The 14,272-nt window shown below is 44.1% G+C and overlaps 1 protein-coding gene across 1 annotated transcript in view; it reads right to left on the reverse strand.

Moving 5' to 3' along the window:
• The window catches only part of NPAS3 (neuronal PAS domain protein 3), a 757,552-nt gene that overhangs the window by 13,789 nt on the left and 729,491 nt on the right, over positions 1-14,272 (reverse strand). The window contains exons 8-9 of the mRNA XM_065871683.1: positions 13,072-13,265; positions 8,713-8,819 (exon numbers count right to left, since the gene is read on the reverse strand). Coding sequence (XP_065727755.1) covers positions 8,713-8,819; positions 13,072-13,265 — 301 coding nt within the window. The remainder of the gene's footprint in view (positions 1-8,712; positions 8,820-13,071; positions 13,266-14,272) is intronic.

Here is a 14,272-nt window from a genome sequence, read left to right on the forward strand (position 1 = left end):
TCTGAACTTGTCCCAGAAATTCTGTCTCCCTTCCCGGGGATTGGTTTAGGTTTGGAATATGATGAAACACTGCACAACGAGACTCAGGGGGAAGTCTCCCTACTGTGGGAGACTGTTGAAAATGTTTTCTTCTTTCTGAAAATAAGGATTTACTTCTCTTTGTCTTTGAACGGGAGACAGATGCTTATCAGTCATTTTTACTAGTAAGTTTATCACGGTGATGATTTACGGAAAGTGGCGTGGAGGCCTATGAAAGCACAGCAGGTCCACCCTGACCTGGGTGAATCCTTCACCTTCCTTTAAAAATGAAGAGAGGGCTTCCCTGGTGGCGCAGTGGTTGAGAGTCCGCCTGCCTATGCAGGGGACGCGGGTTCGTGCCCCGGTCCGGGAAGATCCCACATGCCACGCAGCGGCTGGGCCCGTGAGCCATGGCCGCTGAGCCTACGCGTCCGGAGCCTGTGCTCCGCAACGGGAGAGGCCACAATAGTGAGAGGCCAGCGTACCGCAAAAAAAAAAAAAAAAAAAAGAAGAGAAATGGAGTACTGGGGAGGTTAAGCTGGGATGTAGGGAGACCTAAAAAAAGGTAAAAAGATGAGGTGAATCTTTTTTTATTTTTATTGGAGTATAATTGCTTTACGATGCTGTGCTAGCTTCTGCTGTAGAGTGAAGTGAATCAGCCGTACACATACCTATATCCCCTCCCTCTCGGATCTCCCTCCCACCCCCTGCCCACCCGTCCCACCCATCTAGGTCATCACAGAGCACCGAGCTGAGCTTCCTGTGCTTTATAGCAGGTTTCCACTAGCTATCTGTTTTACGCATGGTGGTATATATACGTCAATCCTAATCTCCCAATTCGTCCCACCTTCCCCTTCCCCGTCATAGGCAGGTTTATTTTATGTCTCTGGCAGACTCTGTGTTTCTGGATGCAGTCATTTCATTAAGCCTACTAAATACCTTGAGCAAGAACTATCTAAGTGGTGAGGCATAGGTATACAAAAGCTAGTGTTCCATAAAATCGGGACTATATAAAGGAGCCTAGACAAACGTCATGTGTTCAGCTGTTCTGTGGATCGTCAGAAATCCTGGTACTTTGTTGTGAAAACATTACAGATTCTCCCAGGTAGCAGTCACCGTTGAGTGTCCTCTGAACAGCTATTCCGCCCCTTCTTCCTGGGGAATAGAACTCCCATTTGGGGCTTTATGTGTGGTGGTCTTCCCCCAAGTCTCAGGAGGGATAAATGTTTGTTTAAACCAGCCACAGTAATTCCCTCCAGCGTGTGGCTGAGGCTGGGACATTTGATGAAATGCTGGACAATGAGACTTTCCTGGAGGGCCTGTGGGAATATTTTCTTTTCTTTCAAAAAATGAACACAAAGTAGCAACTGACCCTTTCCTGACTTTGGACGTTGTCCTGTGAGGAACCGATCATTGGCTGTGCTACAGCTGTCTTTTGATCATGGAGAGAAAGTGAAGACGATTACAGAGGAAGTTGAAGTCATTTTTACTTGGGTTTTCTGTTACTTGTAATCAGGTGGGTTCTGGCTAATGTGTCTCCCCCAAGATTTGAGGAGGCCAGAGAGGGGGTGGGAATTCTTCAAGAGCTTCAAATAACCTGCTCTTTAGTTAACCCTATATTAATGGAAAAACACTGTATGCTAAACACATACACAAATTAAATCCTATGCTGCTCATTTGTGTTTAAAAAAAAGTTTGAGGGCTTTTTTTTTTTTTTTGAGATATGCAGGGTGTCATTAAATCAACATTTTAAAGAAAGTGTTTTTTAGAAAAACGATGTCATCTTGTTCTTCATTTTGTATAAAGTACAAGAAGTACTGGAATTGATTTTATTTAGGTTAATTGATTTCTGTGAAAATGGATGATTTAGAAGTACTGTTTCGTTTTCTTGATCATGCTTTATGAGAGCAATGGGTTAGTTACTCTCAAGTATCAGGTGTTTCTGTTATGAAAATAAAAGCAGCTACTAACTGAAATAGTAATAAGGAAAAGCCCAAGAATCCATGTTAGAATTGCATTAGAATATATCAGTCAAGGGCTTCCCTGGTGGTGCAGTGGTTGAGAGTCGGCCTGCCGATGCAGGGGACACGGGTTCGTGCCCCGGTCTGGGAAGATCCGACATGCCGCACAGCGGCTGGGGCCGTGAGCCATGGCCGCTGAGCCTGCGCGTCCGGAGCCTGTTGCTCTGCAACGGGAGAGGCCACAACAGTGAGAGGTCCGCGTACCGCAAAAAAAAAAAAAAAGAATGTATCAGTCAAATCAAAGATCTGGCTTTCTCTCTGAGCAGAGAGAAAAGATCATGTGCTACGTTTTGCGTCTTTTCGTGTGCTCTTCAAAGCTTGGGATGCCCTCAACACCTACCCGACGCCCACCCCCATCATATCTCCTGCCACCATCTTCTTTCAATGTCCAGGGAAAACGTGCCTCCTGGAACTTCTTATCCTTCCTTGGTGGCCCCCACCTCTGGGGCTTCTTTGTTTTGTTTACACATCGTGATAGTCCTCATTTTCTGCCACCTTTTCAAAACTGGCTGTTTTTATGTTGTCCTCTCTACCAGTATGTAAGCTGCTTGAAGGTAGAGACCATGACTTAGTTAGTTTTTAAATTTATTTAATTCTTTTTTTTGTGGTACGTGGGCCTCTCACTGTCGTGGCCTCTCCCGCTGCGGAGCACAGGCTCCGGACGCGTAGGCTCAGCGGCCATGGCTCACGGGCCCAGCCGCTCCGCGGCATGTGGGATCCTCCCGGACTGGGGCACGAACCCGTGTCCCCTGCATCGGCAGGCGGACTCTCAACCACTGCACCACCAGGGAAGCCCGACTTAGTTATTTTTTAAACTTTATAGCAATACTGTGAAGCTTGTATGTAGTAAGTACTCACAAATGTTAGTTGACCTTGAACAGGGAAAATATGACTGTTCCTAGTCACACGTGCAGCCAAGTACATGGAAAAACATTAACCTGGGGAAAAACTAAAGACCTCCTTTTGCTTGCAAGTTGACTACTACTGCTTAATATTAACTTTCTCCACTGCAGTTTAAAACTTTACATCTGTGTAAAGAAGTCGATCTCTTTACCAAGTAATCACACTCGTTTCATTTGAACACTGATTGAGATGCCCTCAGAGCCACTTGACTATTCATATTTTACTACTGTTAATAAAATTCATTCAATTGGAGGGGGGTAAATGAAGTCCTTAAGATCATTAGCGATCTGTATTTACTTTTACTCCATGTAAAATAATGCCTTCTAAATACCAGCGTAGTCAGGACTTCTCAAACTTTTACATGAATGCGAGTCAGCTAGGGATCTTGTTAATTGCAGATTTGGATTCAGTAAACCTGAGGGTTGGCCTGAAATTCTGCAGTTCTAGTATGTAGTGGAGCAGGGATACTCAGCTGGTAGGTAGGTCCTTGCTGGCCTCTGTTCTCTGTGTCTGCCTGACCTTGGACTTAAAAAGCTAAAATCAGCACTTGCTGAAAAAGAAAAAAAGATGTAAAGTAATAACACTAACTCACTCCTGGGAACTTCCTTTCAGTCCAGTGGTTAGGACTCCGAGCTTCCACTGCAGAGCACACGGGTTCGATCCCTGGTCTGGGAACTGAGATCCTGCATGCCGCACGGCACGGCCAAAACCAAAACCAAAACCAAAACCGAAAAATACCTAATTCACTCCTGCATAAAAACCTGACTTTATTTTGTCTCCATTTGACAGTCTTTTTAGTCAGTGGACAGGCACATGATGTAGGCTGACCTGACTTCTGAAAAAAAGTCAGACACGGAAGCTATTAAATGCATCTCCTTTCATGTGAATTTTCATAATCATATGGAAGAAGAGGAAAAACTCATTTGCTCTGGGGGGAAAATGTCCAGCCAATGATCAGGTGGCAGCTCGATCCCTGAAGACCCTGCGCTGGAAAAAGCTAAGATCAGGAAATAGAAAAAGTCCCCTGTGCCATCTGCATTTGGTCCAGCCATCAAACTTCACACCTTCCCTTGTTCCTTCACTCGCTGCTTCCTTTACTGCATGCGATGGCTGCATACCCGAATCAACAATTACATTCCCCCTTTGTTTTTGTGGCAGATGACAAATGCATGGAGGACATCTTGTGTTTCCTAGGCAGGCAGGGCACTTACTTTGATTGATGCTCGGTTGTGGAAAAAAATGAGCAGGGAAGGAATTACAATGGAGGGCCTGCAGACTGGAAGGGGATATACTAATTAGTCCTGCATTAAGCAATCGGCTTGCATTTGGTGATGAGACGCCTTCAGGAGGGAAGTGTAGGGGTTATTGGTGCAAAACAGCATGGAATGCATTATGCCAGGTAGCAGTGGATTCATTTTGTTAGGATGTATAGAATTTTGTAATTAAGAAAGAAACAGGCTACTGTGTTCTTTTTTAACAGCTCCCCAATATATTGGGTAGGCCGTGCTTTTTAACTCTAATGATCTCATAGACAAACTGAAAAGTCCTCCTCTCTTTCTGAAATAAATCTTCCAGAGTTTTCCTCATCCTGGATCCAGTTCTAGGAAGGGAAAACTGCCACCACTTCTATGCTTGCTGGCTCTTTCTTTCTAAAGCTCCACTGCTCCAGAGCCCGAGTCTTGACCCTTGCTGCGGGGACACAATGTAATAAAGAGAAAGGAAGTTTTCCCTCAGGCCACTCTTTCCAGGTTTTAGAGAGTCGTTGCTGATGTGACCTGGGAAGAACCCTAAGGATATCTCAAGGCAAATTCAGCATCTTCCATAGACAGGGGTGAAAGCAAAATGCAAAGCGTGTTCCTCTGGTTAGCATGTGTGGTTTGCCCTTCTATTTTCTGGGCTATAGGCAGAGGCAAAGCAGTACATGGTGAGGCGTTCTCATGATTCAGGAGTGACACAGATGCTCTAGGTAACGGGAGTGTGTGACTCCAGGGAGATGTGACTGGTCATCTTGAGGTCAATACATCCTGAGCAATGGAGAACTGGAGGGTGATAAGAAAAGGTGCTCAAATAATTGCTAATATGGGTGATTTAAAATTCAAACCTTGAAATGTTGATTTGCTCAATTTGGCCTGAAGAATCAATGAAATTGGGTTCAGTGACTCCAGTGAGGTGGCTTAGAGAAAAAAAAAAAAAAATCACACAGGTCTTTGGTCACAGTATGATAGAAGAGGACCTAAACTCCCTTGAGATCCCAGTGTAATTTCACTAACTCACCGTGTTGGTATAGATAATGATTCCTAGTGATTCTTTGTGTTGAAACCCAGTGAACTCTCAGGCGTCTCATGTTAACCTAGTGGGTGAGTAAATGGTCCAAAGTTTTTGGTTCAATTTATCAGAGTTGTCACATCCTGGTGTAGCTGAGATCCCCTTTTACTTTTCTTATTCTAGAAACAAGTTCATCTATGGATTTACAGATGCCTAGGCTAGCAAAATAGATCTAAGTGATAAAGATAGCATTGTGAGTTATCAGAGGCTGTCGAGTCTTTTTATTTCTTTAAGTTTTATCCATAAACTGGAGCATAAGACACATCTCAAAATATCAGAAATACGATCAGATGACTACAACCTGCCTTTCACGGACAGAACCAGGAATTGTGCCAATAGCTCTAGGAAGAAAAGCTAAATAGTTAATGTGGTTTATTTTTTAACCATCCCTTTGTTTTAGAATTCTATCTTATTCTTGAGCTGATTCCATGTCACCATGACCTTCTCCTGCCAAGAAGGCACAGTTAAGGCATCCTTCAGTAATAGCCTAGGGCTTTGGACAAACAAGATGCTGTGCTGGCTTTCTGCCTTTTTTTTTTTTTCAATGTTTACACAACCAAGACTTATTACATGCTCTGTCATTTTGTTACTGGGCTGGCTTTGGTCTGAGAATTAGGTAAACATCAGACATTCCATCACATAATTTTAGACTCAATCTTACTTTATAATGATGTTAATGTTTACTATACAAAGCAAGATGCATTTGTATATTTTAGCATTTTATTTCAGTCACAGAATGCAAAACCTGACATTGGCATCAGTTTGATGTGTGTGTGTGTGTGTGTGTGTGTGTGTGTGTGTGTGTGATTGAAGATATTAAGCGCTACAAGAATGCTGAAATTTCAATCTGATTAGGATCAAAATTCTTCAGGATCAAAACACTCTTTTTCCTCCCCCTACAGTTTTACTAATTGTGTGCTACTTGACATTGTGGAGTTATTCCACAGCGTGATAGCTAAATATGTGAAGTATATTTTACTGTGCTGAATTATCAGCTCATTCTATTTGTTTTTCATGTGTTTAAGGTTATTAAAAGAACTTAAAATTAGAAGTCATGTGTATGAGTTGAAAGACGGAACTCAGTCATTGTTAGCAGATGAAATCGTAAAGCGATAGCCAGCATGTCAATATCAAGTAGTGAAAAAAAAAAATCACAGAATTTGAAAGCATACCTTCTCTGTTCATTAGTTGGCAAGATACCAGAAAAATTAGGATACTAGCACAATAGTGAATGGCGGACGGATTTGTTTATTTTCAGCACTCTCAAATTACTCCAGGTACTGAAAACGAGATAAAAGTAGATTGGAAAGAATGGCATCAAATGTATTTGTTGGAGACCTTGCTTTATGGGAAGAAATGAACTGCCCTGGCTCGCTTTTCCCGAGGAATTGTATTTCTTCAAGCTGTAAATCAAATCCCAGAGGGATAGCATGATGTTTTCCAAATAATAACAGAGGATGACAAAGTTCCTTTTTGTCAGCATCAGGTTTCTGAATTTAGACCTCGATTAAGATTCCAGAATGAAAAAGCGCCCCCCGCCCCCCCCCCCCCACATGGTCTACGACTGTGTCTTACAGACAATATATTCATTTTCAAAGTCTGGATCTCTGGCATATCCGCATCCCAAAATATATTCATAGCTTCCTCCAAAGATCCTGATTTTTCTCCATTTTCTCTAAATTCCCAGCTACAAAGAACCTGATGTGTCTTTTCAGGAAACACCATCATTCCTTCCCCCAATTAATTGAAGAGCCATCTGCTTCTGTGATACCCGACATCCATTCGTTCTTAGCAACAAGTGTGTTCCCTAAATCGCTGGGGGGCCGTACCAAGGCATGCACTCTGGGTTGGGAGTAGAATCTGCCAAAGCAGCCTCACAGGCAGGCTTTTTTCCCCCAGAGACACAGTATATACAGAATTTGACACTGACCTTGCTCCCTTGTCAGTGTTGCTAATTCAGGGTTCAAAACACAGTACAAGGGACTTCTCTGGTGGCGCAGCGGTTAAGAATCCACCTGCCAATGCAGGGGACACGGGTTCGACCCCTGATCTGGGAAGATCCCGCGTGCCGCGGAGCAACTAAGCCCGTGCACCACAACCACTGAGCCCGCCCGCCACAACTACCGAAGCCTGCGTGCCTAGAGCCCATGCTCTGCAACAAGAGAAGCCACTGCTCGCCGCAACTAGAGAGAGCCCACAAGCAGCAATGAAGACCCAACACGCCATAAGTAAACAAACAAATAAAAAACACAGTACAAGATGTTCACAGTTTGAGACTTCGGCTAGCTTAGTGTCTCTCCATTACGCTTCTGAAGATCTGAGTTTGAAATGATTAAACGACTGCAAAGTGCGGGAAAGAGCTGAAACAGCTCTCCTCAACCGTGGCCAGAAAGGGGAGAAGAAGTTAATACAGAGGCCACCTGGCTGGTTTTACTACATAAAACCTTCTGCTTCAAGCTGTACCATCTCCTTTGTGTTCCCTTGCATGTATTTAAAAGTGGAGTTCAGAACTGGCTTTAGAACCTTCTAGGACTATAGATGGCAGGGCCCTCATTTTCTAGGAAGAGTCTACTGAATGGTCATAAAAAGAATCTTTTGTTGGAATAGGGCAGCCCTTTCCTAAGAGGTCCACCAGACCAGTGCCTCTTGCCTGATGGAATTGTCAGATCCCTTGCACACATAGTGAAAACAGCTCTGCTGAGTTTGATGAGGGAAGAGTGCATGAGGACGCTGGTGTGTGAGTTACTGCTTGGACCCAGTTGGAACACTGCTGGTCCTGCTTTGCTTAGATGCCACAAAAGGTGCCTCGGAGGTGAGCCTGCTGGCCAGGAGCTGGGAACCAGACTCAAAGAGCTGAGATGAGTTTCTCCCTTCCAAGAGTCGGGAGATGGAGGTACCTGCCCCTCTATATAACCCTCTTTCCGGAAATACAGTGAAAAGTCAGCACCATTGAGAGCTGCCGTATCCACATGAGGCACTCTGCCCCTGTCCCCGGGCTCCCCCCTCATCCCAGTTTTGCTGCTAGTCAAGTAGGAATTTTTATGCGGCTCTGGCCTAGTTGAACTTGTCTTCTCCCATGTCTGTTTTGAAACTGAGACCACAGATTTCACAGTGGAATTTGCTCTCTAGAAAATGAAAGGGTCAAAAAGGCACTTAAGACAAAGATTCCCCCATCACTTCGTGGGAGAGAGAGCACAAGAGACCACGAAATCCCGGGTGAGCGCCTGCAGATCCAGCAATTTCTCTGGGCCCGGAGGTCCAGCTTTCAATCTAATCCCAACAAAAGTTGGAGCGATTTATGTCTCACTTTTTCTCAATGCGCGCTGACAGGCATCTCAAATGTACAGGAGATGTGAAGGGAGAAATTGGCATGGAAACCAAAAGGGCATCTGAGACTGTTGACTCCAGCTGGGATCAGCTGTCCCCGTGCGTAGGAGGTACTTACAGTCCAGGTGACTGTGCCTGATGCCCTCGACGTCTTCAGCGTGGATGAAGTGGTAGCATCTTTTCCCTACAATGTCTACAGGAGTCAGATCCATATAATCACTAATCCTACAAAGAGAAGAACACAGGCTGGAAATCAGAAGGGAGGGGAAATAGAGAAACTGTTAAATGACTTAGAAACAAATATACTGACAATTTTCATTATACCAGGGTACCTGTGAGGACTTGGCACTGAGGGAAAACCTTTTTTAGATAAAATTATTTCCTTTAACATATGAACAGTCTTTTTCTAAAGTAGGAACTGTGCTAGATCAAGCAATTGTGTTGAAATAATTAGATAGGTTTTTCTTTTCTTTTTTTAGTATCAGAATACACAATTGAGACAACATAATTCTATGAAATTATTGAGAATCAGTAACAATGCGAGATCCTCATTAGAGGCCAAGATAATTCAAGGTTACATAATAAAATAAAAACATGTTATGTTTATACCAAATGATTAGAGACACCTTTCATTTAAACAGATTGGTCTTCTATTGGCTATTTCCATGAAAAAGGGCTTCGACTGCTTCTTGGCACAAAGTCCAAATTGGCATTTCAAGGGATATAATTTAAATGCTGAGACATACAGATGCCTGGGGGTATTATCTTTTCTCGTCTGAGTCATTTGGGAGCTCGGCTTTCACTCCGGCCCCTTTTAACTGGGACTTTGTGGTGGGTTCCACACGGAAACTTTTAAACCATTCTGGCAGCTCTGCCAGCCTTGTGCTCGACCGTACGTGTGTGTGTAAGCTTCTGTCACTGTCCAGCCGGCAATGTCCTCAGGCAGGAGCACAGAAAAAGAACAAAAACTGGAAAAAAAACGTTGGGGGAATCTGCCTGGTTTACACGAACACGCCAAAAGGCGGCTTCTCTTCCTCCCTGTCCAGGTTCAGATTCATTTTGGTCCATCCCAAAGAGAATTTATCTTTTGTTTAATTGATTCCCTTTACTGCCCCTGTTCTTTTCATGGTTTCTGACTTATCAAATACGAAGTGAATCTTTAGCTACGGCACCTTTAAGAAACCCATGAGATTGCTGCTGGGGAGTGAAATCTAACCCCTAAAGGCAAGGAAATAAGAAACCAAACCAGACCAAAATGATATGGAAAGTAATGAAAATACACGACCCAGTGAGCAAATTGCTCAACATCTAGCAATTTAAATCATATTTTGGGCCAAACTAGAATTCTTGGAGTGTTTTCTCAGGATTCCATGGTTTTCTGGTACAAAACAGATTAGTTGGTGTTTTCCTAAAACCATTAAATGCTTTCCAAGCACAGTTTATACCCCCTTTCTGCAAACGAGGGAATCAGGATGTCATTAAAGGCCTTCGTTGGTGTTTCTGGAATTTGCCCGCTCCTCTGAAAGCATCAGATGTGGGCTTTGCCCAAGGCTGTCCTAGGGATCTGCAGAGTCAAGGAGCAGACTCTATTTTCTAGTTAGCAGATCCCTAATTCAACTATAAACCCTGGGAAAAAGGCACTCCATTCTTTTAGGGAAGACAGTTCTTTATTTTTTAATTGAATGAAATCCTTCAAAACAGTGGAAGCACTTTTGTACTCTCAGAGCCTGTTACCGTGGTGCATGTGACCAGCTCAGTGTTCAAAGACCTCTTAATATATGTGTAGAATGCTCTAGACCAGTCTGATGACCTGTATCAGGATCAGAAGCCTGATGGCATCTTGTACGCCGAGCCTCAGTTTCCTTATCTGTAAAACAACTTCAGAGGCTGGTGAGGGGATTAATGAATGAAATGACATGAATGTAGCACAGTGCTTGACACACAGGTATGCTGTTCCCTCAGATTCAATATGCAATTGCCTTTAACGGGGATCCTTTTTAATAATTACTGTCATCTTCAGTGGAGGAATAATGCTGTATTGTACTGGCTAATAAGGGGTTGTGGAAGAAACATTTTTTAATGGGAAGAAAAAAGCATAAAGTGGGTCACAGAAAGTGATCTCAATTACTAGAGTGGCACCATAAGGCACTCAAGTCCATGGAGTGCATCAAAAGAATTAATCAACCTGTGATAACAGGAATGAGAATTAGATGATGGCTTGGGGACGGGACAGTCACTGGGAGTTACGTAAATAAGATGAGGCTTCGTCTTTTTTTGCGGGGATTGGTGGTTGTGAATCTAAATCGAGGGAGCCGACGTATGTTTCCAAAGACGCAAAGCCATACTCCATCCCCTGGCTGTCTACCTGCCTCCCTGGGTGTCCAACATTCTAACTTTTAAATCAGAGAAGAGACCGCTTTGTGGGCTGTAGTTGTGTTCTTTCATGGCTGCATGTGTGTGAAAGCTCCACCTCAGCGGTTATTCCGATTCGTTACCATTTAGCCTGACTTCTGAAGAAAAATTAGAGACAAGGAATGCGGGGGGATCCCACAGGAGGCATGGTTTTTGAATATGGCAGATTGGGGTTCAAATCTTGGCCTCAGTCAAGGCACTTGACCTTTCTCTCTAAGCTGAAACTGCGTGGGGCCAATGGACACGGGGCAACACCGACCTCACAAAACCGTCCTCAAGCTTCAGTGACATAGTGCGTCTAATGCACTTCGCATATGGCTGAGGGTGTAGCAGGTGTTCAATAAACGTTCTCTCTCTTTATTATTCCTGGCCAACTCTAGCTACTCATTCTGGCAAACTCATCTTTCCTGATTCTCTGTGGCCATGGCAGAATACCTTAGACACGGCCAAGTATACTGTCATGATGAGAAAATTTTAATAAATACCCCCAGAACTTGGAAAAGAGATTGAGGTACTCATTAAATAATAGTGACAGGTTCATGATATCTTCTACCCCCCTGAACACTGAAAAGCTCAGGGCGGGTACTCTTTTCCCATGGTGAATTCTTTCCTCTGAATCAAAGCTTGACCGGAAAGGGGAGGCATTTCTAACTTGATCTCAACATCTTTAGCGCTTCCTAATGGACTGAACGCAGGCGCTGTCTGTCTTCCTCTTGGCTGGGCCCTGAAGAGGTCAATTTCCTAAGCCACTTGACCATTCCTCTCTTTTGTCCCCATCCCGCCCCCCCGCCCCGAAGGCAGTCACAGGACTCAGCAAACGTGCTACCTTCATGCCTGACGATAATCTGAGCCACAAAAGTATCCCCACAAATTAATCCGGTAATTCTCCCCGTGGCACCAGGGTGGACGGCGTCGCCAAGCTTCCTTGCCACAGCCGACGCGTGTCCACCTCCCCTCCCCCCATCGCCCCCCCCACCCCCCCGCCCCCCGTGATTCTCTCTTCTTCAATTCAGTCTGATGATGGGCTGGTGACTTCTGGGTGAAAGGTCTGAAGGGGCACTGTCCCATTTCCTTGTCCTTTGCTTTGTGCTTAATGGAAAAGTGAACTTTTTAACCAGAGGCTGAAAAGTCCTTTTAGAAGAGCTCAGTCTGCCAAGTCATACGTATGATGACTCATCTTTCTTTAATTTATCACAGTGAAATCCTCAGCATTACAAAGCGTCATTGAATAGTTTTACAAATTTCTTTTTTTTCCTCTGGGGGCCTCAAATTCTCATTTGTCCTCTACAGGTTTTGTGGACTGAATGTTTGTGTACCCCCTAAATTCGTATAGTGAAATTCTTACCCTCCATGTGATGGTATTTGGAGGTGGGGCCTTTGGGAGGTAATTAGGTTTAGATGAGGTCAGAAGGATGGAGCCCCCCATGATAGGATTAGTGTCCTTATAGGAAGAGGAAGATCAGAGCTTGCTCTCCCCTATATGAGGACACAGCAAGAAGGCAGCCCTCTGCAAGCCAGGAAGAGCGTGCCCCCTCAGGAACCTCAGCAGCCTGTACCTTGATCTTGGACTTGCCAGCCTCCAGAACTGTGAGAAATAAATGTCTGTTGTTTGAGCTACTAGTCTATGGTAATTTGTCCCAGCAGCCAGAGCTGACTAGGACAAGGTGCTCAATGCCTCTGTGAACACTGACCGTCATGAGGCTGGGTCCTTGAGGAAGTGGGTCTGGCTGAGACATCAGTAGATACCTCTTACTGCATCGTTTTGCCAAGAATGTCTCAGCCCACCTCTCTCCCTGGGTTCTCGGCCAAAATGGGTCTTAGTTATAGCATATGGATGCCTGGGAATCCTAATTCCATTCCATTGTTGTCCCTAATGTAAATCACGGCAGCGATGTAAATTTCAAATAAAAAGCATGGTTGGTGTCAGTCCAAGCAGCCATTAAAAGTAAGATCAGGATTTATAATGAGCCTTATTGGGAGAGTAAAATCCTTCAGACTGCTGAAAACACCCGCCCTTCCCAATGCGCAACATACAACAGGACAAATGAAAACAAAAACGAAGTACCTATTTTCACAGTAAATGATATTGAGGTCCATATTTACTCGAGTGACAAACATATGGCAGTCAATTCTGACTTCATTGATCGTAGGCGGAGGCAAGGCATGAGCCACAACCACGAGACCCATGATTTGGCTGGGGACGGTCCTCCCGTGGGACAGCGACACCCTTAGTCGTAGCCGGCCCGTTATGTGAATCACCTGTAATAGAACGTTAATACAGGACATAGTCAAATTTACATCTGGGCTGTAACAGTACTTCTTTCGAGAAATGCAAAATTGCATCTGGAATAACCAATGTTAGCTTGTATCTTGTGTAATCATAAGGGCTGTCAAAGTGCCCTCAATGTCCTCGAGGCAAGAGACAAAAGAGAAATAATATTATACTCTGAGCATTTCTCAAGGCAGCATTATTACTATGCTATTGCTATTTTTCAGGACTTTTTTTCTTTTCACATTTAGAGGAAGTTCATAACCAGATAAAAGGACAAGAAAGTTGAGCCGTGAGCTGCAAAAAGAAACGTTTGCATTATCAGCCCTTATTAATGGATGATGTCTGTCTCTCTCCAAATCTGTACTGAGTGGGATTCCATGGACATCTCCTTTCAGAAGTGTGGCTCAGAGCTTTCCTTCATTTGCAAAAAATGCCAGACTCCAATGATTAAAAAACTCAGTGACAGTGAAATGAACGTGTCCTTCTGAGCATAGAGATCCCACGTTAGGCAGTGCTAAGTTACCCGTACACGTAACACCATGCTTTCTCACAGCGCCGTCTGGGACTGAAGGTTAGAGGACCTTGGAGTATGATTTGTTCCCTAAGCTCATACACCACAGTGCGGTCAGGAAGCCTTGCAGCATTTTGGTGGCGGCTCAGACGTACTTGCTCAGAAACGGGAGGGACAACGTTGGGCTGTGATTTTTGGTTTCTTAGCCAAAGTATACCATGGGTAGTCCAGGCCACCCTGAACCAAAGGAAATTGGTTCATCATCCTCACATATGTTAAATAATATTATTTTTATAAAGCCATCTTTGGAAAAAGTTCCTTTGTAAACTGAACATAGGAGAAGAGTCATAGTGTCAGTTTCCTTAAACGATGTTTTGGGAAAATGAAAGCATGAAAGGATGGAAAAAATAAGGATTTGGGTGGCAATGCTTCCGGATGATAGAAGGCAGGTGTGTATATGTGTGGGGGGTTGGAGACTGTGCG

Source organism: Phocoena phocoena, chromosome 2 (assembly GCF_963924675.1).
Source record: "Phocoena phocoena chromosome 2, mPhoPho1.1, whole genome shotgun sequence".
In the NCBI taxonomy this organism is placed as follows: Eukaryota; Metazoa; Chordata; class Mammalia; order Artiodactyla; family Phocoenidae; genus Phocoena; species Phocoena phocoena.